We start from the raw sequence: 23,255 nt of genomic DNA on the forward strand, positions 1-23,255 counted from the left end.
CTATATCTGAAAGCACATGGCCATGGGCACTTGACCTCTCCAGTAAAAGTTTGTTGTTTTTTAACCACTGCAGGGCAAGTAGGAACCTGGCCCAGCTATCTCTCAAGGGTTGAGAGCTAACGTTTAGTCAGGACGCGGACTGAGGAAGTGAGAGCGGCCAAACAGGGCGATGACAGTGAAAACGACTTACAGACGCTTACGGATGCAAACTACTGCTTGTCAGCACTACCCACTGGGGCTGTGGCGCTGACAGAACCACCGCCCCCGCCAGCGCGTGACTTCGGAATCCAGCTGGCTTCCGCGCCGAACTACAGCCCCCGGCGTGCACTGCAGCGACCGCCCCTCACCGGGAGGCGGAGTCCCGAAGACAGGCGCCCGCGCTGCCCGTCCCGCGGGTACCTCCCAGTCCCTTCCGCTGTGGCGGTTTCTCCAATCCTGAACTGGGTATTTCCAGGGCTCCAGGACTGTCTCTCACCCCGATGCGCCACCACCCTCCCAGGGCTCGCCCAGGCAGGCAGCCCACCAGACTTTCCGTCAGGCTTTCGCGCCCGGCGCTCCTTCAGTGACGGCATGAAGAGGGTGGGCGTTCCAACTCGGGAGGACCCCGTCACGGCCCCGGAAGCGCCTCGTCCCCGGCGGTGGTGGCGGCAGTCCCCGTGATGCCTGCGGGACTGGGTGACTGACCGCCGGGACAGGAGCGGGCCCAGTGCCCAAAATCTCGGGGGCCGCCACTCTAGCGCGGCCTGCGCCATGGCCACCTCCGCTGCGTCCTCCGAGCATTTCGAGAAACTTCACGAGATCTTCCGCGGCCTCCATGAAGACCTGAGGGGGGTGCCGGAGCGTCTCTTGGGGACAGCAGGGACAGGTGAGGCGAGGTTGGCACGCGCCGTGGGGAGCGTCGCCCCTTGCGCGCCCTGGGAATACGAACCCCTGCACCCACTTCTCAGACCGCGTCCCTTTTCCCTCCGCTGCGCATCCTCAGACACGCCCCCTAGGATTGGCTGGGTCTCGGCGCCCAGGATTTCCCTGCTGCCACTTGAGGGTGCTCAGGGGTGGACCTCGGAGTGTCGTCTCCTTGGGATTCTCTTCCTTCTGTAGCCGTCAAAATTTTCTTCTGTCATTTTTACCGTGGCAGGAAGAGCGTAGGAGACCTTAAATCTGCGGCCCTGTATTTCAGTAAAATTGGTTTCTGTTGTAGCTGTATATTCTGCTTTATGAATTTTAGAGCATTATTCGCAAGAGAAGTCCATAGTTTTCACCAGACTGACAAAGGATTCGTGGCACCAAAAGGGCTAAGAAGCCAAAGGAAATCTAACTTCGGGGTTGGTGAACTTTCAGGATTTGTGAGGGAGGCGGTCTTTAAAAATCAGGATTGTGGGTTTAGGTGTGGTCCTCTTCCAGACTTTCTGTTTATACTGTTTTCTGCCCGTTGATTTTAAAATTCAGGTTGCTGCAAGCTTTGCCTGGAGTAGTTAGTTTTCCAGTTTAATCTCTAGGAAGACCTGTCACGGTTCTTTGCCACTCAGAACAAAGAGATCTTGATGGCAAGACTGAGAAGACTTTATTTTGTTGTTTTTACTAAGGATCAGAACTTGAGTATTTGCTTTGTGAGTTTCCTGAGGTCATATGAATTGAATGACTGGTCAGAATGCTGGAGAATGTTAAACATATTTATTGGGAGAGGCTTCTGTGTGCCAGGCATTCTCCCAAATGGTGGTAATATTGCAAATTATTGCAGTGAGGAGACTTACAAATCATTGTTCTAGTGGGTCCATGGTAATATGTAAATATTAAGGGAAGAGTAATGTAGGGCTAAGGAATGGAGAACTCTAATATTAAATCGGGTGGCTGTGAAAGGCTTCTGTGAGAAGGTGGCGTTTGAGCAGAGGCTTGAATGGAGGGCATACAGCCTGTGAAGGTTTGGGAGAAGTGACTGGGAGAACAGAATAGTATTCCAAAGTCTCCTTAAGTAGAATGAGCTTGGTAAGCATTGCAACGGTTCTTAAACAGAAATGAGCTCTTTGAGGAAGAGCAAGAAGGCCAGTGTTTGCCAGGGAAATGAGCAAAGCAGACAGTGGTAGCAGATGAGGGTAAAAAGAGTTAGGCAGGGCCAGATCACCTGTGGCCTTGTAGACCATAGTGAAAGATTTGCACCTTTTTCTAAATCTGATGGGATGCACTTAGAGTATTAAGCAAGAGGGTGATGGGATCTGATTTACATGGTTGAAAGATAGACCATTTTTTCAGCCCAGTGCTAAATTAAATTTTGCTGTGGTGGTTTCTGGAAGGGTAAATAGTGCAAAAGGGCATTCCATTTTGAAAAATAGAAAACTGAGTTCTATTTGCCTTTATTATGTATCTAACTTTCTCACTGCTGCAAAAAAGATAATCAGAATGGTGTGAATATCTAGCCAAGCACAAAATACTCTTAATACAAGTTGCTGATAGCAGACTTAGTTGTTTAATGGGTAAGTAAATACTGTGTACACATAGCTATAGGTTATCATAAGAATTTCAACAGCTTTCAATCTCTGTTCACTACTTATACTGCTCAATAAACATTTGTTGAATAAATAGAATTTAGCTGGGAAAACACACTGTCTTTTCTCTGAATCCTTTTTTCCTAGTTCTGAGATTACTTCATAAGCATCCACAGCTTTAATTTCCATCATGAATTATTAGGTTCTGAATAATGTACATAACACAGCTCTCACATGTAGCTTATGCTCTTTAATTGAACTTAACCAGTTTTTAATAACTATTTCAGAAGGACTATATATCAGTCACTGTCCTGGGCCCTGGGAGTTTCAAGAGTTCTTGCCTTAAATAGGCCCACATTTACAACAAAGTGTGTGATTGGCCCAAAGACAGTTTCGAGACCATAAAGGAAAGATTGACTCGGGTGTTGGGGAAGGGAAGCAGAAGGGAGAACTAAGTGTTGAGCTCAGTGGGAGTTTGCCACACAGAGGGGAAATGGGAAGAGGCAACAACAGAACAGAAAATCAAATACATAGAACCATGACTGGAGCTTTGTGTGGGAGATTAATAGATGAGGAAAGTGAGACACAGCCAGGTTGTGAATGGACTTTATATCACATTAAGACATTTGGGCTTGATACGAAGAATCAGTAAAGGATTTTAAGCAGCTGACTAATACGGTCAGATTTTACTTTAGAAGGAGAATGCTGGGGGCCAAGTGGAGGATGACAGAGAAACATAAGAATCTGGATATAGGGGACCATATTAGGAGCCTTTATGGCAGTTGTCTGGGTAACATGGGAATCTAAAGAGTCCTAAATCCAATTTCTGAGGCAGAAATTAAGATCAGACATGTGGAGTGAGAGAAAGATTCAAGAGTGTCTGCATTTTATCACTTGGTCATTTGTGTGAATGACAAATAAGAAATATAAAGGTAGAAGCAGGCTTGTTTGGGTTGTAGATGAAAGAAAGCATCAAGTGTGCTTATAGAATAGAGATTATAATATATGTCCAGTCTAGCCTGACAAGATATTTCTTCTCTTGCCACTAAAAATAACATTAATGGGGCACCTGGGTGGCTCAGTTGGTTAAACTCAGGTCATGATCTCACAGTTCATGGGTTCAAGCACAGTTCTGTACTGAGAGCTCAGAGCCTGGAGCTTGCTTTGGCCCCCTCCCCTGCTTGCACTCTCTCTCTCTCAAAAATAAATAAATGTTTAAAGAAGAAGAAAAAGAAATAACGTTAATGAAGAGGATCTGTGAATTGAGAGGCAGTATACTATAATGTTTAACAGCAAGGATTCTAGAGCCAGACTGCTGGGGCTCACATCCTGGATTCATCTCTTAATAGCTGCATGACCTTGGACAGCTTACTTCAACCTAACTAGTTTCTCCCTGCAAAATGGGGTAAATTGTAGTATTTACTACATAGGGGTTTTGTAGGATTAAATTAGTTAATATATGTAAAGCGCATAGACTACTGCCTGAGAAGAACCACTGGCCTTTGTCACTATTATGTAGGAAATTGGAGATTTTATTTAAACAAAACATAAGAATACCAGTTCTGTCTGCAGCTATTATCTTGCCCTACTTTTTTTCCCAGAGCACTTATCTTCTAACGTACCAGACACTTTTTGTATTTCTGATGTTTATAGTATGGTATTTGTCTTCCTTTCACTAGAACAGTGGCTTTCAGAGTTTGGTTCCTGAACCGCCAGTGTCAGCATCGTTTGAGAAGTCATTAGAAATGCAAATCATTGGGCTCTACCCAAGATTATGGAATTTTTAACTGTTTTAACAGTCTGTTTTAACAGCCATCCAGGGGGTTTCTGTTGCGTGTCAAGTTTAAAAGCAACTGAACAAAAAATTAACTCTGTATTTTCTCCACATCTTTGTCAATGGGTGTTATTTCTTGTCCTTTGATAGTAACCTTTCTAATAGGTGTGAAGTAATATCTCAGTATTTTATTTGCATTTCCCTGATGACCAGTGATGTGCAGTACCTTTTCTTATACCTGTTGGCCATCTGTCTGTCTTCTTTGGAAAGATGTCTATCCAGATCTTCTGCCCATTTTTTTCTCAGATTGTTTGGATTTTTTGCTCCTGAGTTGAATGAGTTCTTTATCTATTTTGGGTATTAATCCCTTATCAGATACATGATTTGCAAATATTTTCTCCCATTTGGTAAATTGCCTTTTCATTTTGTTGATGATTTTCTCTGCTGTGCAAAAGCTTTTTAGTTTGATGTAGTCCCATGTGTTTATTTTTACTTTTGTTATCTTTATTTTTGGTGTCAAATCCAAAAAATCATCACCAAGACTGATGTCAAGGAACTCTGTGTTTTCTTCCAGGAGTTTTATGGTTTCAGGTCTTACATTCAAGTCTTTGATCCAATTTAAGTTAATTTTTGTATATAGTATAAGATAGTGGTTCATTTCCATTGTCTTGCATTTTTCTGTCAAGTTTTCCCAAAACCATTTTTAAACTTTTTTAATGTTTTTTTGAGAGACAGAGAGACAGTGGGAACAGGGGAGGGTCAGAGAGAGAAAGAGACACAGAATCTGAAGCAGGCTCCAGGCTCTGTCAGCACTGAGCCTGACGCGGGGCTCAAACCCATGAACTGTGAGATCATGACCTGAGCCGAAGCCGGATGCTCAACTGACTGAGCCACCCAGGCCCCCACCCCCCCAAAACCATTTATTGAAGAGATTGTCACTTCCTGTGAGGTAGTGGGAAGTGTGTGTGTGTGTGTGTGTGTGTGTGTGTGTGTGTGTGTGTCTGTGTGTGTGTGTCTGTGTGTCTGTGTGTGTCTGTGTCTGTATCTGTCTGTCTGTCTGTCTGCCTGTTCCTGGTTCCTGACATACAAGCTCCTAAAATCCTTGTAATTCCCTAAGTGATGAGAACACGAGGAGCATCTTTTGTTCTAATGAGGGGACTCTGGGTGGGGTCCTGGGTCGGGGACTGGTCACCAGAAAGACCAACCTGTGATTAGAAGCTTGGATTATCAACCCTACCTCTTGTCCTCCAGAGAGGAAAGAGGAGCTGAAAATGAAGCTTAATGATTAATTGATCATGCCTATATGAGGAAGCCTCCATAAAATCTCTCTAGTATATGGGGTTTAGAGAGCTTCCAGGTGGGTGAATATATCCATACCTGGAGCGTGATGCACCCCAGCTCCTGTGCTCTGGACTCCCCCAGACCTCACCCTGTGTATCTCTTTATCTGGCTCTTCAACCATATTCTTAATCAGAACCCGTAATAAGTTGGTAAATGTAAGTAAGTGTTTTCCTGAATTCTGTGAGCCACTCTAACAAGTTAATTGAACCTGAGGAGGGTGTTATAAGAACCTTCAATTTGTAGCCAAATTGGATGGAAGTTATGGGTAACCTGGGGGCCTACTACTTGTGATTGACTTTTAAAGGGGGGAGCGGTGATCTTGTGAGACTGAGCTCTTAACCTGTGGAATATGATGCTGTCTCCGTGTACATAGTGTCAGAATTGAGTTGAACTGTGAACACCCAGCTGGTATTGCAGAGAATTGTTTGGTGTAGAGAAACACCTCCACACATCCGGTGACCAGAAGTGAGGTATTCTGAGTAGTAAAGGAGACACACAAGAAACCCAGGAGGGACTGAGTTTTTCTCTATACAGGAGGGAAAGGCATAGGAGGGGGAAGGACTTGGTTTTCTAATATAGTTCTGCATTGCATATTCTTGATTCTTATTGTAAGTTAGTTGACCTTGTATGTGTATGTTTATTTCTGGGCTCTCTTATTTTGTTCCATTGATATTCACATCTGTTTTTATGCTAGTGCCATACTATAGCTTTGTAATATCAAGAAACCTGATACTTCCAGCTTTGTTCTAACTGGAGTCTTTTGTGGATCCATACAAATTTTTGGATTGTTTTATTTCTGTGAAAAACGCCATTGGAATTTTGATAAGGACTGCAGAGTCTGTAAATGGCTTTGGGTACTATGGACCTTTTAACAGTACCAATTTTTCCAATCCATGTGCATGGAATATCTTTATTTATTTATGTCTTCAGTTTCTTTCATCAGTGTCTTGTGTTTTCAGTGTACATGTCTTTAACCTGCTGGATTAAGTTTAGTGTTTTATTCTTTTTGTTGCAATTGTAAATGGCATTATTTTCTTAATTTTCTCCTTATAGTACATTATTAGTGTATAGAAGTGCAATTGGTTTTTGTATATTGATTTTGTATACTGCAACTTTACTGAATTTGTTAAATCTTAAGTTTTTTTTCGGTGGAGTCTGTATGGTTTTCTGTGTGTAGTATCCCATCTGCAAATAGTGACAAAATTTACTTCTTCTTTTCCAATTTTGAATACCTTTCATTTCTTTTTCATGCCTAATTGCTCTGGCTTCTAATACTGTGTTGTATAAAAATGGTGATAGTGGGCATCCTTATTCATGATCTTAGAGGAAAAGCTTTGCACTTTTCACCAGTGAGTATAGTGTTAGCTGTGGGCTTGTCACATAAGACCTTTATTTTGTTGAAGTATGTTCTCTCTATATCCAGTTTGTTGAGATTTTGTAATATAAATAGATGTTGAATTTTATCGAGTGCTTTTTGTGCATTTTTACCCTTCATTTTATTAATGTGGTGTATCATGTTGATTTGTGGATACTGAACCATTCTTGCATCCCTGGAGTAAATCCCACTTGATCATGATGTATCATCCTTTAATGTGTTATTGAATTCATTTTGCTAATAATTTTGTTGATTTTTGCATCTGTGTTCATTAGGGATATTCTTTTTTTGTTTGTTTTGAGAGAGAGGGCATAAGTAAGGGAGGGGCAGAGAGAGAGAGAGAGGGAGAGAGAAAGAGAAGTGGGATTTATCTGAAGTGCGGTTGGGCTCACCCAAAGCAGGGCATGAGCTCACCAGAAGTGGGGCTGAAACTTACCCGAAACTGGGGCTGGAGCTCACCGATGTGGGACTCGAACTCACGAACCTTGAGATCATAACCTGAGCCGAAATCAGATGCTTAATGACTGAGCCACCCAGGCGCCCAGGGATATTCTTAATTTTATGTCTTGTGGTGCCTTTGTGTGGTTTGGGTATCATTGTAATGCTGGCCTCATAAAAGTTTGGAAGTGTTCCCTCTTCTATTACAAGCTTTGTATTTTGTCTGTTTTGTTTATTATGTATCCTAAGTACCTAGAACAGTGCCTCGTATATATTATGAATTGTTGTGGAGAAACTTATAATACATGATTGGCTATTAAAACTGAGTGTAATTTTATTTTTACTACCAAGTTTTCCACATTTTCATCACTTTTAAAATCGATGTCTACACCTGTTAAAACAAAGAATGGGATAACTTCTTAGGAAGTTCGTATGGCGGTGACACTCTCTTAGTGTGTGTGATAATTACTAACCCGGTTTATAGTATATTAAATATGTACATCATTTCTTAATATATATTACTTAATATATTAAGTATGCCATAATGTCTAGTCTTAGTTTTATAGCATCTGAAGAGGTCTCTCCAAATACCTCAGAATCCTGTAAATTATTATTAGATAATACAGTAAGTGTCTGTAGTCATGTTCTAGTTTTGGTTTTGTAGCACCTGAAGGCAGCTCCAAATGTATTAATGAGTGTTGTAAAATAACTGAAAAGTTTCCATTTTAATTCACTCAAATTTCATCAAATTTCAACGTGTGTCCATGAGACCCCATTATTTTGGAAACCAGCAAAATTAGTCACAATAGACTATAAATAGAGACTATAGAATCATATATGCAGCTGGTTGGTAAACACCAGTCACTTATTGACTGCAGAATTTTAATTTTCCTAACACTCTTCATATTCTTTGGTGAATTTTGTTTTTGCTCTTAGTTCTTTCTACCTAAGGATTTAATTTTAAAAACAGTGGTAGTGGGGCACCTGGGTGGCTCAGTCAGTAAAGCGTCTGACTCTTGATTTTGGCTTGGATCATAATCTCACAGTTCATGAGTTCGAGCCCCACATAGCGCTCTTTGCTGACATTGTGGAACCTGCTTGGGATTCTCTCTCCCTCCCTCTCTTTCTGTCTTCCTCTCCCTCTCTCTTTCTCTGTCCCTCCCGTGCACACAGGCACATGTTCTTTCTCTCAAAATAAGTAACCTTTAAAAAATGATAGTTACTATTTATGAAACTCTCAATATGCCTAGTATTTGCTAAGTGCATTTTATGTGTATTATCTCTTTTAACCTTTTCAGACAACCTTATAAGGTCAGTACTGTTATATTTCTTACTTACAGGTAAGGAAACTGGCTTAGAGGAATCTGACACAGGCATATCTTGTTTTATTGCACTTTATTGCTTTTCACTTGATTGTGCTTTTCAAATACTGTATTTTTTTTTTTTTTACAAATTAAAGGTTTGTAGCATCCCACAATTTGTGTTGAACAAATTTATTAGCACCATTTTCCAACAGCATTTGCTCAACTTCATGTCTGTCACATTCTCATGATACTTCAGACTGAAATTAGGCCAATTAATAACCCTATAATGGCCTTTTAGTGATCAAGTGAAAGGAAGAATTGCATGTCTCTCACTTTGAATCAGAAGTTTCAAATGATTAAGCTTAGCAAGGAAGGTATGTGGAAAGCTGAGATGGACTGAAACCTAGGCCTCTTGACAAAGAATTAGCCAAGTTGTAAATGTAAAGGAAAAGGTTTTGAAGGAAATTAAAACTGCTGCTCCAGTGAACACACAAATGATAAACAAGCAAGACAGCATTATTGTTGATATGGAGAAGGTTTTAGAGGTCTGGATAGAAGATTAAACTAGCCACAATGTTATCTTAAGCCAAAGCCTAATCCAGAGTAAGGCCCTAACTCTTCCAATTCAAGGCTGAGAGAGGTGAGGAAGCTGTCGAAGAAAAGTTTGAAGCTAGCAGAGGTTGGCTCATAAGGTTTAAGGAAAGAAGCCATCTCCATAACATAAAAGTACAAAATGAAGGAAGCCCCAAGTGCTGATGTAAAATCTGCAGCAAGTTATCCAGAAGATGTAGCGAAGATAATTAATGAAGGAGACTACACTAAACAACAGATTTTCAATGTAGATGAACCAGCCATCTAGGATTTTCTGAACTAGAGAGAGAGAAGTCAGTGCCTGGCTTCAAAGCCTCAAAGCACGGGCTGACTCTCTTATTAGGGACTAATGCAGCTTATGACTGCATTGAAGCCAGTGCTCCTAGACCATTCCAAAAAATCCTGAGAATTATGCTAAATCTACTCTGCTTATGCTGTATAAATGGACCAACCAAGCATAGGTAGCAGTACATCTGTTTACAACATAGTTTATTGAATATTGTAAGCCTGCTGTTGCAAACTACTGCTCCAACAAATGGGCTCCTCGCAAAATATTACTGCTCGTTGATAGTGTATGTGGTCAGCCAGGCACTCTCTCATGGAGATGTACAGTAAGTTTCATGGCTGCTAACACAACATCCATTCTGCAGTCCATGGATCAAGGAGTAATTTTGACTTTCAAGTCTTATTATGTAAGAAATACATGCCATAAGGTTATCGCTGCCAAAGATAAATGATTCCACTGACAGATCTGAGCATAGTAAATTGAAAACTTTCTGGAAAGGATTCATCATTCTATATGGCATTAAAAACATTGATTAGGGGCGCCTGGGTGGCTCAGTCAGTTGAGCATCCGGCTTCGGCTCAGGTCATGATCTCACGGTTCATGGGATTGAGCCCCACGTTGGGCTCTGTGCTGACAGCTAGCTCAGAGCCTGGAGCCTGCTTCAGATTCTATATCTCCCTCTCTCTCTCTATCCCTCCTCTGCTCGCACTGTCTCTCTCTGTCTCTCAAAAATAAATTTAAAAACATTAAAAGTTAAAAAAAATAAAAACATTGATTATTCAAGGGATGAGGTCAAAATAACCACTTTGATGGGAGTTTTGAAGAAATCGATTCCAACCCTCATGGATGACTTTGAGGGGTTCAAGACTTCAGTGGAAGAAGTCACTGCAGCTATGGTAGAAATAGTAGAGCTAGAATTAAAAGTGGAGCCTGAAGATGTGACTAAATTGTAATCTCAGGATAAAAACCTTAACTGATGAGGAGTTGCTTCTAATGGATGAGCAAAGAAAGTGGTTTCTGGAGATGGAATCTATTCCTGGTGAAGATGCTATGAAAGTTGTAATGACAAAGGATTTGGAATATTACATAAACTTAGTTGATAAAACAGTTCAAGATTTGAGAGGATTGACTCCAGTTTTGAAAGAAATTCTGGGTAAAATGCTGTCAAACAGCTTTACGTGCTACAGAGAAATTGTTCATAAAAGGAAAAGTCCATCAATGCAACAGACTTCGTTGTTGTCTTACGTTAAGAAATTGCCACACCACCCTGATCTTCAGCAACTACCACCCTAATCAGTCAGCAGCCATCAATATCAAGACAAAACCCTCTACCAGCGAAAAAATTATGACTCATTCAACTTCAGATGATAGCATTTTTCGCAGTAAAACACTTACTTTCCATAAAGTATTTTTGAATTGTATACAATTTTTTAGACATAATGCTATCGCACGCTTTAATAGACTATGGTGTAGTGTGAACATAGCTTTTATATACACAGAGAAACCAAAAATTCATTTGTCTTGCTTTATTGCATTCCTCATTGTGTTGGTCTGGAACCAAACATGGAGTATCTCCAAGGTATGCCTGTACTTTTACCTCCTATATGGTGTGAGAGCAGGTAACTCATAGGCTACAAATAGAGGGTGTAGTTCCTAGAAATGCCACGGTGGGGCAACAAAAGCAAATTAACCACATGATCCTGGTGAAACTGAAGTTATTTCCACAGCTCTAATGGGTCAAGGTAGTCGTTCTAGGGTTGGTAAATCAAACCACCTATAAGGACGAGAGGCTGTCACCTTAGTTGAACATTCATATAGGCTTTCTCTAGTCTTTCAGAGCTGGTTCTTTGATGGTGCTGTAATCCATCCAGTTTACCAGTCCGTCAGTCTCAGTAAGTCACTTACATGTGACTGGTTTGGGAAAGCATGTGGGGTGGGGGATAGTGTTTGGAATGGCTCACTCTTGGTTTTGCTGCCCATTCTTCCTAGTATGCAGTTCTGCAATTTTGTAGTTAATTGTAGTGTAAATTCTAATTCCCTAAAAAATTAAGTCTCAACAAGTTTTACCTGTTGCTGAAGTCTATACCCAGGGAGCATAAAAAATGCCCCTCAGTGCATATAATGTACAAAAGGCTTGGGTTGGGAGTCAGGAGACTTGCATTCTAGAACTAGTATTGCCATTTGCTCCTCCTATGACCTTGGGGAAGGCAGTTTCTCCAGGCTCTAGTTTCCTCAACTGTAAAATGAGAAGGTTAGACTAGATGATCTCTTAGGTCCATTTCCACTCTAACATTCATTCATTGGTTTCACAGTTCTGAGACTAAAGCATAAAGAAGCACCAACCTCTCAGTCGGGTTCAGCCTCTTTGGAACCTTTAAATGTCTCCTTCCTTGGCTTCATCATCAGAAGGGAGAATTTCAAAGGTGGTTTGTTTGTTTTTTTAACCTTAGGATTCCATAAAGGATCTCATAATGTGGTGAAAGTCTTAAAATTGTTTTCAAAAGGAACATATTTCTCTAAAAAGTATATAAAGTGTAAAGAACTCGTAGAGAAAGTATGTCTTATGAAATAGGTAAAGAGTGGGTATATCCTAATTTCAGAAGGACAGAGCATAACAGAATCCTAGAGAGAAAGAAGTTAGTGAAAGGTCCAATATTCTTTGAGCTACCTCTTTGCCCCTTACTCTTATTTATGTAACCATTTTCTTTGAATCATTCCAGAGTTTCCCTCTTAAAAATGGAGGTTTTCAGGGGACCTGGGTGGCTCAGTCGGTTAGGCCTCGACTTCAGCTCAGGTCATGATCTCGTGGTTCATTGGTTGAAGCCCTGCATCTGGCTCTATGCTGACAGCTCAGAGCCTGAAGCCTGCTTCGGATTCTGTCTCCCTCTCTCTTCCCTTCTCCCACTCATGTTCTGTCTGTCTCTCTCTCAAAAATAAATAAACATTAAAAAAAAACTTTTTAAGGATGCAGATTTTCATGTCTTTAACAAAAGAAGAATAAAGGAGGAGACTTTATGCACTAACAGTTGTAGAAAAATCAGAGCTAGGAAGGGGGAATGCATTTATCTGTAGAATATTTCTTCATACTGTATGCCATGGATCAGAATGAGTGTGCTTGAGTTTGGAGATGTGCCTCTTCAGAGGAGTAGTGACACTTAGCAACAGCTTATTACAAAGTAATATGATACTTCTCCATGGAAGTAGCCATTCTTGATTGCAGATAATATTTCATTGCTGGTAGCTGAAAACAGAGCCTACTTAGGGATAGTGACAGCTGCTTTTTGTGCTTACTTTAGTTACGTCATGGATGGTCAAAATGCAGACCATTTGCCATGGCTGAACTTCTTCCTATTTAAAACAGCAACAAAGCTTCGTTTGTGAGGGTGTAGAGTGAGAAATGGTTCACCTGGAGTGTCTTGTGCATATTAAGCAAATGTCACTTAACAATGAAGGAGGCATAGTAAAAGGGCACATGGTCACTTACTCTTGCAGACAGTAGTAACATCTAAGGAGCACCCTACAAGGTTTAAAGTTCTAGAAGCTTCGGGACTTAAAAAGTATATTTTCCTGCTGGAGGACCTTGATTTCCAGTTGAGAATATAGAGTGTACACATCCAGAATGGTTTATGATCACTTAAAAAGGAGCAGACAACTGACATGCTAGATGCTATTGTGATTAACAAAGTGTAAATCCATATAAAGCATTACAGTGATACTATATCTTATATGGGTTTGGGTTCGAATGTGAAGGCTTAGGATGAAAACCAGAGTAAAGAAAATTAAGCCAGAAAATCTGAGGGCAGCATATTGAATAATACCCACATGCCATCCCTCCATAAGCCCAACTCAGTTCTTTTCTCTGGCATTGGAAAAAATTGTTCTTTCTTCAGTTGATGAAGTGCTGGCTTGTATTTAGGAGTCACAGTGAATGAAGAATAATACGTTTAAAAGACCATGTCCCCATACACATGCTGCTACATGGGTGAACCTTGAGGACCTTATGGTAAGTTAAATAATGGGCACAAAAGGACGAATATTGTTTTATTCCTTTTTTAGGAGTTACCTAGACTAGTCAGATTCATAGATACGAAAGTAAAATGGTGGTTATTACCAGAGTTTGGAGGGTAGGAGGTGGAGAATTAGTGTTCATTAGGTGTGAGTTTCAGTTTGGGGTGGTGAAAAGTTTGTGGAGATGGGGTAGTGTGATAGTTGCACAACATTGTGAATGTACTTCCTGTCACATAGCTGTATACTTAAAAAAGGTCAAGGAGTGCCTGCGTGGCTCATTTGGTTAAATGTCCAAATCTTGATTTTGGCTCAGGTCATGATCTCACAGTTTGCTGACAGCACAGAGCCTGTTTGGGATTCTCTCTCCTGCTCTACCTCTGCCCCTCCCTGGCTCGTGTGCATGTGCTCTCTCTCTCTCAAAATAAGTATTAAGCTTAAAAAAAAATTTTAAAGGTCAAAATGGAAACTTTTGTTATGCAAATTTTACCAAAATTGAAAAAAATAGACTGTATCCCTAGATCGTGAAGATAATTTCAAAAGATGAGCTCAAAAAAACAATGTGAGCAGTGGTAACTTTGTTTTAATAGGTAGGCTATGTGTAGATTTTCAGGGAGGACATTCATTTGGACACATATTTTTAGAAATCAAGCTTCTCATAAGTAGGGCTAATTTTTGCTTGTTACATATGAAAAGATAACCTACTTCCTTGTTTTATCTAAGGAAGGAGGTCAGGTCCCGAAGAGATACAGAATTATTTCCCATATTACATGTTGAGTCAACTCCAAGGAAAGGACCAGAATCTAACTCCTTTTCTTGCCAGTGGTTCCCTCTTACACAAATATTTTACCAGGTGATATTCTGCCAGTTCAAGTACCATTTTTGCTGTTACTTAATCATTTTCTTTATATCAAGCTATTTCTTATAAAATACATTTACTTAATACATAAAGTTATTTTAAAAGGAAATTTTATATTACCACTTAAATTATTTATTTGTTTATTTAATGTTTACTTGTTTTAAGAGAGAGAGAGAGTGCTTGAGCAAATGGAGGAAGGACAGAGAGAGTTGGAGACACAGAATCCAAAGCAGGCTGCAGGCTCTGAGCTGTCAGCACAGAGCCCAGCATGGGACTTGAAGTCACAAGCCCTGAGATCATCACCTGAGCCGAAGTCTGATCCTTAACTGACTAGGCCACCCAGGCAGCCTGAAGATCTTTTTTTTTTAATTTGAAATATTTCATTGTTTATTTATATAAATTTCAGTTTTCCAGCTACTGCTACTTACCTTAATTTTTAAAATTTATTTTTATTTTGGCTTTTTTTGAGGTATAATTAACATACAGTATTATATTAGTTTCAAGTACAATATGATTCAGCCTTTTAATATATTTAGTGCTCATCAAGAGAAGCATACTTCTTAATCCCCTGTATCTATTTCACCCATCCCCACATCCACTTCCCCTCTGGCAGCCATCAGTTTGTATTTAAGAATCTGTTTTGGGGGAGGGGGGCACCTGAGTGGCTCAGTTGGTTAAGTGTCTGATTCTCCATTTCAGTTCAGGTCATGATCTCACAGTTCATGGAATCAAGCCCATCCTCGGGAGAGAGATCAAGGATTCTCTGTCTCCCTCCCTCTCTGCCTCTCCCTTGCATGTGTGCATATATACACGCTCTCAAAATAAATAAACATTTAGAAAAAAAGAATCTCTTTTTTTCTTTGTTTCTTTTTAATTTTGTTCATTTGTTTTGTTTCTTAAATTCCAAAAACTTGTGAAATTGTATGGTATTTTCATTTCTTTTCTGACTTATTTCACTTAACATAATACCCTCTAGATCTGTCTGTCTCATTGCAAATGTTAAGATCTCATTCTTTTTTTATGGACGAATAATATTCCATTTTACACACACACACACACACACACACACACACACATACACCCTCTACATCTTCTTAATGCATTTATCTGTGGACGGACACTTGGGTTGCTTCTATACCTTAGTTATTGTAAATAATGCTGCAGTAAACATAGGGGTGCATGTATCTTTTCAAATTAGTGTTTTGTTTTCTTTGGGAAATACCCCATAGTGAAATTACTGGATCATGTCACATAGTGATTCTCTTTTAAATTTTTTGAGAAACCTCCATTCTGTTTTCTTCAGTGGCTGCACCAGTTTACATTCCCACCAACAGTTCATGAGTGTTCTTTTTACTCCCTATCCTCGCCAGCGCCTGTTATTTCTTGTGGTTTTGATTTTAGTCATTCTGACAGTGTAAGGTGATATCTCATTGTGGGTTTGATTTGCATTTCCCTGCTGATCAGTGATGTTGAGCATCTTTTCATGTGTCTGTTGGCCATTTGTATGTCTTTGAAAAAATGTTTGTTTAGGTCCTCTGCCCATTTTTAATTGGATTATTTGGGTTTTCTAAGTTCTATATGCAGTTTGGGTATTATCCCCTTATTGGATAAATCATTTCAAACATCTTTTCCCATTCAGTAGGTTGCCTTTTTGTTTTGTTGATGGTTTACTTCACTGTGTGAAAGCTTTTTATTTTGTGTAGTCCCAATAATTTCATTTTGCTTTTGTTTCTCTTGCCTGAGGAAACATATCTAGAAAAATATTTCTGTGGCTGATGTAAAAGAAATTACTGCTTATATTTTCTTCTAGGAGTTTTACAGTTCCAAGTCTTACTTTTAGGTCTTTAATCCATTATTTTTGTGTATGGTGTAAGAAAGTGGTCAGTGTCATTCTTTTACATGTAGCTGCCCAGTTTTCCCAGCACCATTTGTTGAAGACACTTGTCTTTTTCCCATTATTTATTCTTGTCTCCTTTGTCATAGATTGATCATATAAGTGTGGGTTTATTTCTGGGTTCTCTGTTCTGTTCCATTGATCTATGTGTCTGTTTTCATGCCAGTACCATACTATTGGATTACTACAGCTTTGGAGTATATCTTGAAATCTGGGATTGTGAACTGCTAGTTTTGTTTCAAGCTTGCTTTGACTATTCAGGGTCTTTTGTGGTTCCATATAGATTTTAATGTTATTTATTCTAGTTCTGTGATAAATGCTGTTGTTATTTTGATAGGGATTGCATGGAATATCTTCTCATTTACTTGCATCATATTCAATTTATTTTTATCAGTCTTTTATAGTTTCAGAATACAGGTCCTAATCTCATTGGTTAAGTTTAGTCCTACATAATTTATTATTTTTGGTGTGATTGTTGATTGCTTTCTTAACTTCTCTTCCTGCTACTTCATCATTAGTGTATGGAAATGCAACAGATTTCTGTATATGAATTTTGTAACTTATGACTTTACTGAATTCACTTATTCTGGTAGTTTTTTGGTGGAGTTGTTAGGGTTTTCTGTATATAGAATCATGTCATCTGTGGGGTACCTGGGTGGCTCAGTTAGTTAAGCATCCAACTCTTGGTTTTGGCTTAGGTCATGATCCCAGGGTCATGGGATCAAGCCCAGTGTCAGGCTCCACACAGCGTGCAGCCTATTTAAGATTTTCTCTCTCTCCCCCTCTCCCCCACTCCCTTTCTCTCCCTCTGTCCCTTTCCCCTGCTTGTGTGCATAGTCTCTCTCTCTCTCTCCCTCCCTCCCTCCCTCTCTCTCTCTCCCCCCTCCCCAATCCCTTTCTCTCCCTCTCCTCTCTCTCTTTCCTCCCCACTCCCTTTCTCTCCCTCTGTCCCTCTCCCTGCTCGTGTGCATAGTCTCTCTCTCTCTCCCTCCTTCCCTCCCTCTCTCTCTCTCTGTCTCTCCCCCCTCCCCAATCCCTTTCTCTCCCTCTATACCCCTCCCCTGCTCGTATGCACAGTCTCTCTCTCTCTCTCTCTCTCTCTCTCTCTCTCTCTCTCTCTCAAAAAAAAAAAATAGGGGTCTCTGGGTGGCTCAGTTGGTTAAGCATCCAACTCTTGGTTTCGGCTCGGATCATGATCTCACAGTTCTTGGGATCGAGCCCTGCATTGGGCTCTGTGTCAGTGCAGAAATTGCAGAGATTGCTTGGGATTCTTTCTTTCCCTTTTTCCCTCTGCCCCTCCCACATGCACACACACGCTTTCTCTCACTCTCAAAAATAAAACATTAAAAAAAATTGTGAGAATGGTCTTGTTCTCAATCTTAGAGGAAAAGCTCTCAATTCTTTACCATTGAGTATGATGTTAGCTGTGGGTTTTTCATATACGGCCTTCGTTATAGTGAGGTATGTTCTCTCTAAACCTACTTTGTTGAAAGTGTTTATCATGAATGGATGTTGTACTTAGTCAAATGCTTTTTCTGCATCTACTAAGGTGATCATATGGTTTTTATTCTTTCTCTTATTGATGTGATGTATCACAATGCATTTGCAAATATTCAATCATCTTTGTATCCCTGGAGTAAATCCCTCTTGATTGTGGTGAATGACTTTTTTAATGTATTGCTGGATTTGGATTGCTAGTGTTTTGTTGAGGATTTTTGTATCTGTGTTCTTCAGAGATACTGGCCTATAGTTCTCCTTTTTTTGTTGTGTCTTTATCTCATTTTGATATCAGGTTAATGCTGGCCTTATAGAATGGATTTTGGAAATTTTCCTTCCTTTTTTATTTTTTGGATAGTTTGAGAAAAATAGGTATTAATTGTTCTTTATTTCTTTCTTTATTTTTGTTTATTTTTGAGACAGAGAAAGACAGAGCATGAGTTGGGGAGGGGCAGGGAGAGAGAGGGAGACACAGAATCTGAAACAGGCTCCAGGCTTTGAGCTGTCAGCACCGAACTCGATGTGGGGTTCGAGCTCAGACTGCAAGACCATGACCTGAGCCGAAGTCAGACAGTTAGCCAACTGAGCCACCCAGGCACCCCTAACTGTTCTTTAAATGTTAGGTAGAATTCACCTAGGAAGCTATCTGATCTTGGACTTTGTTAAGAGTTTATTGATTACAGATTCAGTTTCTTTGCTAGTAATCAGTCTGTTCAAATTTTCTATGTCTTCCTGTTTTGGTTTTGGTAATTTATATGTTTCTCAGACTTTATCCATTTCTTCTAGGTTTTCCAGTTTGTTGGCATATAGTTTTTTTTTTTGTTGTTGTTTTGAGAGAGAGAGAGAGAGAGAGAGTATGCACATGTGCACACATGAGCAGGGGAGGGGTGGGGTGGGGGAGAGAGAATCCCAAGCAGGGAGGAGATCACTCAGAAAGGAGCCTGATGCAGGGCTTGATCCTGCAACTGTGAGATTATGACCTGAGTGAAAATCAAGAGTCAGGTGCTCAACCGAGCTACCCAGGTATCCCAGCATGTAGTTTTTTGTAATATTCTCATAATTATATTTCTGTGGTGTTGTTTCTCCTTTCTCATTTGTGATTTTATTTATTTGAGTACTGTCTCTTTTTTTCTTGATAAGTCTGGCTAGAGGTTTATCAGTTTTATTGATTTTTTTTTAAAGAACAAGCTCCTACTTTAATTGATTGTTCTATTGGTTTTTGTTTCTATATCATTTATTTCTACCCTAATCTTTATTATTTCCTTCTTTCTGCTGGCTTTAGGTTTTGTTTGTTCTTTTTCTAGCTCCTTTAGGTATAAGGCGCTCTATTGTTTTAGGGGTTATGCGCTTTTTTTTTTTAACGTTTTATTTATTTTTGAGAGAGAGACAGAGCATGAGCAGGGGAAGGACAGAGAGACAAGGAGACACAGAATCTGAAGCAGGCTTCAGGCTTTGAGCTGTCAACACAGAGCCTGACCAGGAACTCCAGCTCACGAACCATGAGATCATGACACGAGCCCAAGTCAGCTGCTTAACTGACTGAGCCACCCAGGCACCCCTTAGGGGTTTTGCTTTTGTTTGCCTGCATTTATTTCTCTGTTAATCTTTATTGCTTCTTCTCTTCTACCGGCTTTGGGCCCCATTCTTTTCCTGACTCCTTTAGCTGTAATGTTAGGTTATTTGTTTGAGGATTTTCTTGTTTCTTGAGGTAGATCTATATTGCTGTGAACTTCCCTCTGCAAACAGCTTTTGCTGCATCCCAAAAGTTTTGGACTATTATTTCATTTGTTTCCATGTATTTTTTAAATTCCAGTATAAATAACTTACAGTGTTATATTAGTTTCAGGTGTACAATAATGTGATTCAGTAATTCTATACATTACTCAGTGCGCATCATGATGTGTACTCTTAATCTCCTTCACCTATTCTACCTAATCCGCCTTTTGCCTCCCCTCTGGAAATCTGCTCTCTGCATTCAGCATCTGTTTTTTGTTTCTTTTTTTTGTTTTTTTGTTTGTTCGTTTGTTTCATAAATTCCACGAGTGAAATCATATGTTATTTGTCTTTCTCCTACTTATTTCACTTAGCATTATACCCTCTAGATCCATTCATGTTGTTGCAAATGGCAAAATTTCATTCTTTTTCTTTAAATTTTTTTATTGTTTTTAATGTTTCTTTTTGAGAGAGTGCATGTGCACAAGTGGGGAGGGGCAGAGAGAGAGAGAGGGGGAGACACAGAATCGGAAGCAGGCTCCAGGCTCTGAGCTGTCAGCACAGAGCCTGACGTGGGGCTTGAACCTACAAACTGCACAATCATGACCTGAGCAGAAATCAGATGCTTAACCGACTGAACCACTCACACACCCCCTATTCTTTTTTATGGCTGAGTAACATTAATGTGTGCACGTGCATGCGTGTGACACTGTCTTAGCCATTCATCTGTCAGTGTACACTTGGATTGCTTCCATCTTTCTTGGCTGGTATAAATAATGCTGCAGTGAACATACAGGTGCGTGTAGCTGTTTGAATTAGTACTTCTGTTTTCTTTGGGTAGATACCCAGTAGCAGATTTACTGGATTGTAGGGGAATTCTATTTTTATCTTTTGGAGGAACTTCCATATTATTTTCCACGGTGGCTGCACCAGTTTGCATTCCCATCAACAGTACATGAGGGTTCCTTTTTTCCACATCCTTGCCAAGACTTGTGGTGTCTCCATGTATTTTTTATTATCCTCTTTGATCTCTTGGTTGACCTATTCATTGTTTAGTAGCATGTTATTTAGCCTCCATATATATTTATGTTCTTTCCAGATTTATTCTGATTGATTTCTAGTTTCGTACTGTTGTGGATGGAAAAGATGCATGATATAATTTTGGTTTTTTAAAAATTTATTGAGACTTGTTTTGTGGCCTAATAATAATATCCTGGAAAATATTCCATGTACACCTGAAAAGAATGTGTATTGCACTGTTGTTGTTTTTTCAAGGGGGCGTGTACAAATGAGGGGCAGAGAGAGACAAGTGGGGCTCGCCCGAAGTTGGGCTTAAGCTGACCCGATTCAGGGCTCAAACAAATGGTGAAATCATGGCCTGAGCTGAAGTCAGATGCTTAAATGACCGAACCACCCAGGCACCCTTATATTGCACTGTTTGGGCATGGAATGATAGATAATCTGTTAAGTGGAAAATCTTGGAGACCTATCTAAATGATCCAAAAAATAAAGTCTAGGCAAAACAATGCTGTTTTAGTTAAATGTTACTTGTTGGAAGCTGACCAGTATTTTTGTTAAAAGAGATTAGTAATTTTTAGGTATTTAAGACATACTAGCACCAAAATGACATGATACAAAGGATTGAAAGAGAATTACGAAGGGAATGACTTTCTCACTGTGTGAGTCAGTGGTGTTTGCATCATTTTACATGCCACCACCAGTGGATATGGCTGAGAAATATGTACCAAATTTGCAGTCTCCTCAGCAAGCAGAATAGGTGAGTTTTGAATTTGTTTTGCAGAAAAGCAGTGGATAAGGGTTAATATAGAGAAATGTTTCACAGTGGAGGTATATGTGGGGACAAGTATTTCAGAAAATCAGTATTGTTAAACATTCTTGATGAAGGTGTGCCTGATACCTCTAGGGAAAAATAAATTGACAGAAATTAACTTAGACCTATAGTGTTTCTTAGTAGGATAATATTGACCTTTGGGCCCAGATAACTGTTATGCAGGAGTGTCCCAAGCATGGGTATTTGTGTTCCCTGTCCACTAAATGCCATTCGTAATAACCCACTCCCCCCACTCCCCCATCATTGTGATAACAAGTTTCTGTACATGTCTAAATGCTTTTTAGAGGTGAATAAGTACTATTATCCCATTGGGAAAGGGGGTTGGGGAGTTGATTTTAAGTAGAGGGAATGACCTCAACAAATATATGGAAGCAGGACTGAACTCTTGAAACTTGTTTATCTTTTCCAGAGGAGAAGAAAAAGCTGATCAGAGATTTTGATGAAAAGCAACAGGAAGCAAATGAAACGGTGAGAACAGGGAGCAAGTCCTTATTTTTTCTACCTGGAGTTAATCTTTTCCGGAATAATTACATGATCACAGATTAAGTGTTCCTGTGTATTGATCTTGATTTTGATTTACTAAGTGAGGCCAGTTGATGGGGTGGGGTGAGTGATGAGGATTTGGCAAGCACAAATGGGTAACACTCTCTTAAAATGAGTACTTGATATATAAAACATTCCTGATGTGAGTAGTAAGGGCGTTCTCAAACCTTTACCTGGGTGGTCTTTTAATGTTCATGTATTTTTGAGAGAGAGCACGAGTCGGGGAGGGGCAGAGAGACAGGGAGACACAGATCCGAAACAGGCTGCAGGCTCTGAACTGTCAGCAGAGAAACCAGTGCAGGGATCAAACTCATGAACCTCAAGATCATTACCTGAGCTGAAGTTGGATGCTTAACTGACCAGCCCCCCAGGTTCCCCTACCTGGGTGGTTTTTTAAATTTTCATTTTAAAAGCTGTCCATTAAGATCAGTTATTCTTCCTTGTTAAAATTATTTTTACAAAAAATGTACCTCAGAAGTGGTTGTAGTTCCCTTCTACTGTTTTAAAAGACAACGTAGTGAATATGATCGATCCTGACAAACGCATTGAAGACTGTTAAAGGAATCCTCTGATATTTGAGGGGGAGATTTCTGTGATTCTTAATATAGAATATGTTCTCTTTTTTATTTCATTTACCTAACGTTATTAGATATTGCAACATCCCCACTTTTGATGGAGCCTGTCTGTATATTGACAGTTCCCCCCCTAAGTCCTCATAAAGAACCACTTGTACATGGTCAGATCAAATGCAGGAACCAAGCACTTGCCTTGAGTTTTAGTTTTCTGTTTTATTAGTAAAAGCTGAAATAGTAAAAATAATTAAATGAGAGAATTTATATTAATATAAATAATTAATATTAAATAATAAATAAAATGAGAAAATCCAGCATAGTGGCTGGATTTGGTTCCTTGGCCAGGCATGCATGGACTGGACAACTTTGCAGTCAGGACCCAAGGTGAGCTGGTCAAATGTTGGTCCAGGCTGCTGAGCAATTTAACGACTACTTCTCTCTTAATCTATGGCTTTTCTTTAAAAACAAAACAAACCTTAATTTTTAGAAGTAGTGTCCCTCTTTCTCCATATCCTTATCCTCTAGCTTCATTAAACCCTTTCAGGAATTTGAGGTTAAAATCCAGGTTCCTACTAGACCTCTGCAGAAATAGTTGCCCCTAGTTTTTGCTACCCCACACTAGACCGAGAAGAAAAGTTCTTTTTTAAGCCAGAGAACTTCCTTCTTGCTTGTTCCATCCTTCTTTATCCCAGTGAAGTTCTGAAACGGTAAGCCTATCTGCGTCCATTCCT

At 39.9% G+C, this 23,255-nt stretch overlaps 1 protein-coding gene across 1 annotated transcript in view; it reads left to right on the forward strand.

Annotated features, from left to right (window-relative positions):
- The first annotated feature begins 595 nt into the window (after positions 1-595).
- VTI1B (vesicle transport through interaction with t-SNAREs 1B) overlaps positions 596-23,255 on the forward strand; it is a 29,322-nt gene continuing 6,662 nt past the window's right edge. The window contains exons 1-2 of the mRNA XM_029952332.1: positions 596-865; positions 21,819-21,877. Coding sequence (XP_029808192.1) covers positions 751-865; positions 21,819-21,877 — 174 coding nt within the window. The 5' untranslated portion in view covers positions 596-750. The remainder of the gene's footprint in view (positions 866-21,818; positions 21,878-23,255) is intronic.

This window comes from Suricata suricatta, chromosome 9 (assembly GCF_006229205.1).
Source record: "Suricata suricatta isolate VVHF042 chromosome 9, meerkat_22Aug2017_6uvM2_HiC, whole genome shotgun sequence".
NCBI lineage: Eukaryota > Metazoa > Chordata > Mammalia > Carnivora > Herpestidae > Suricata > Suricata suricatta.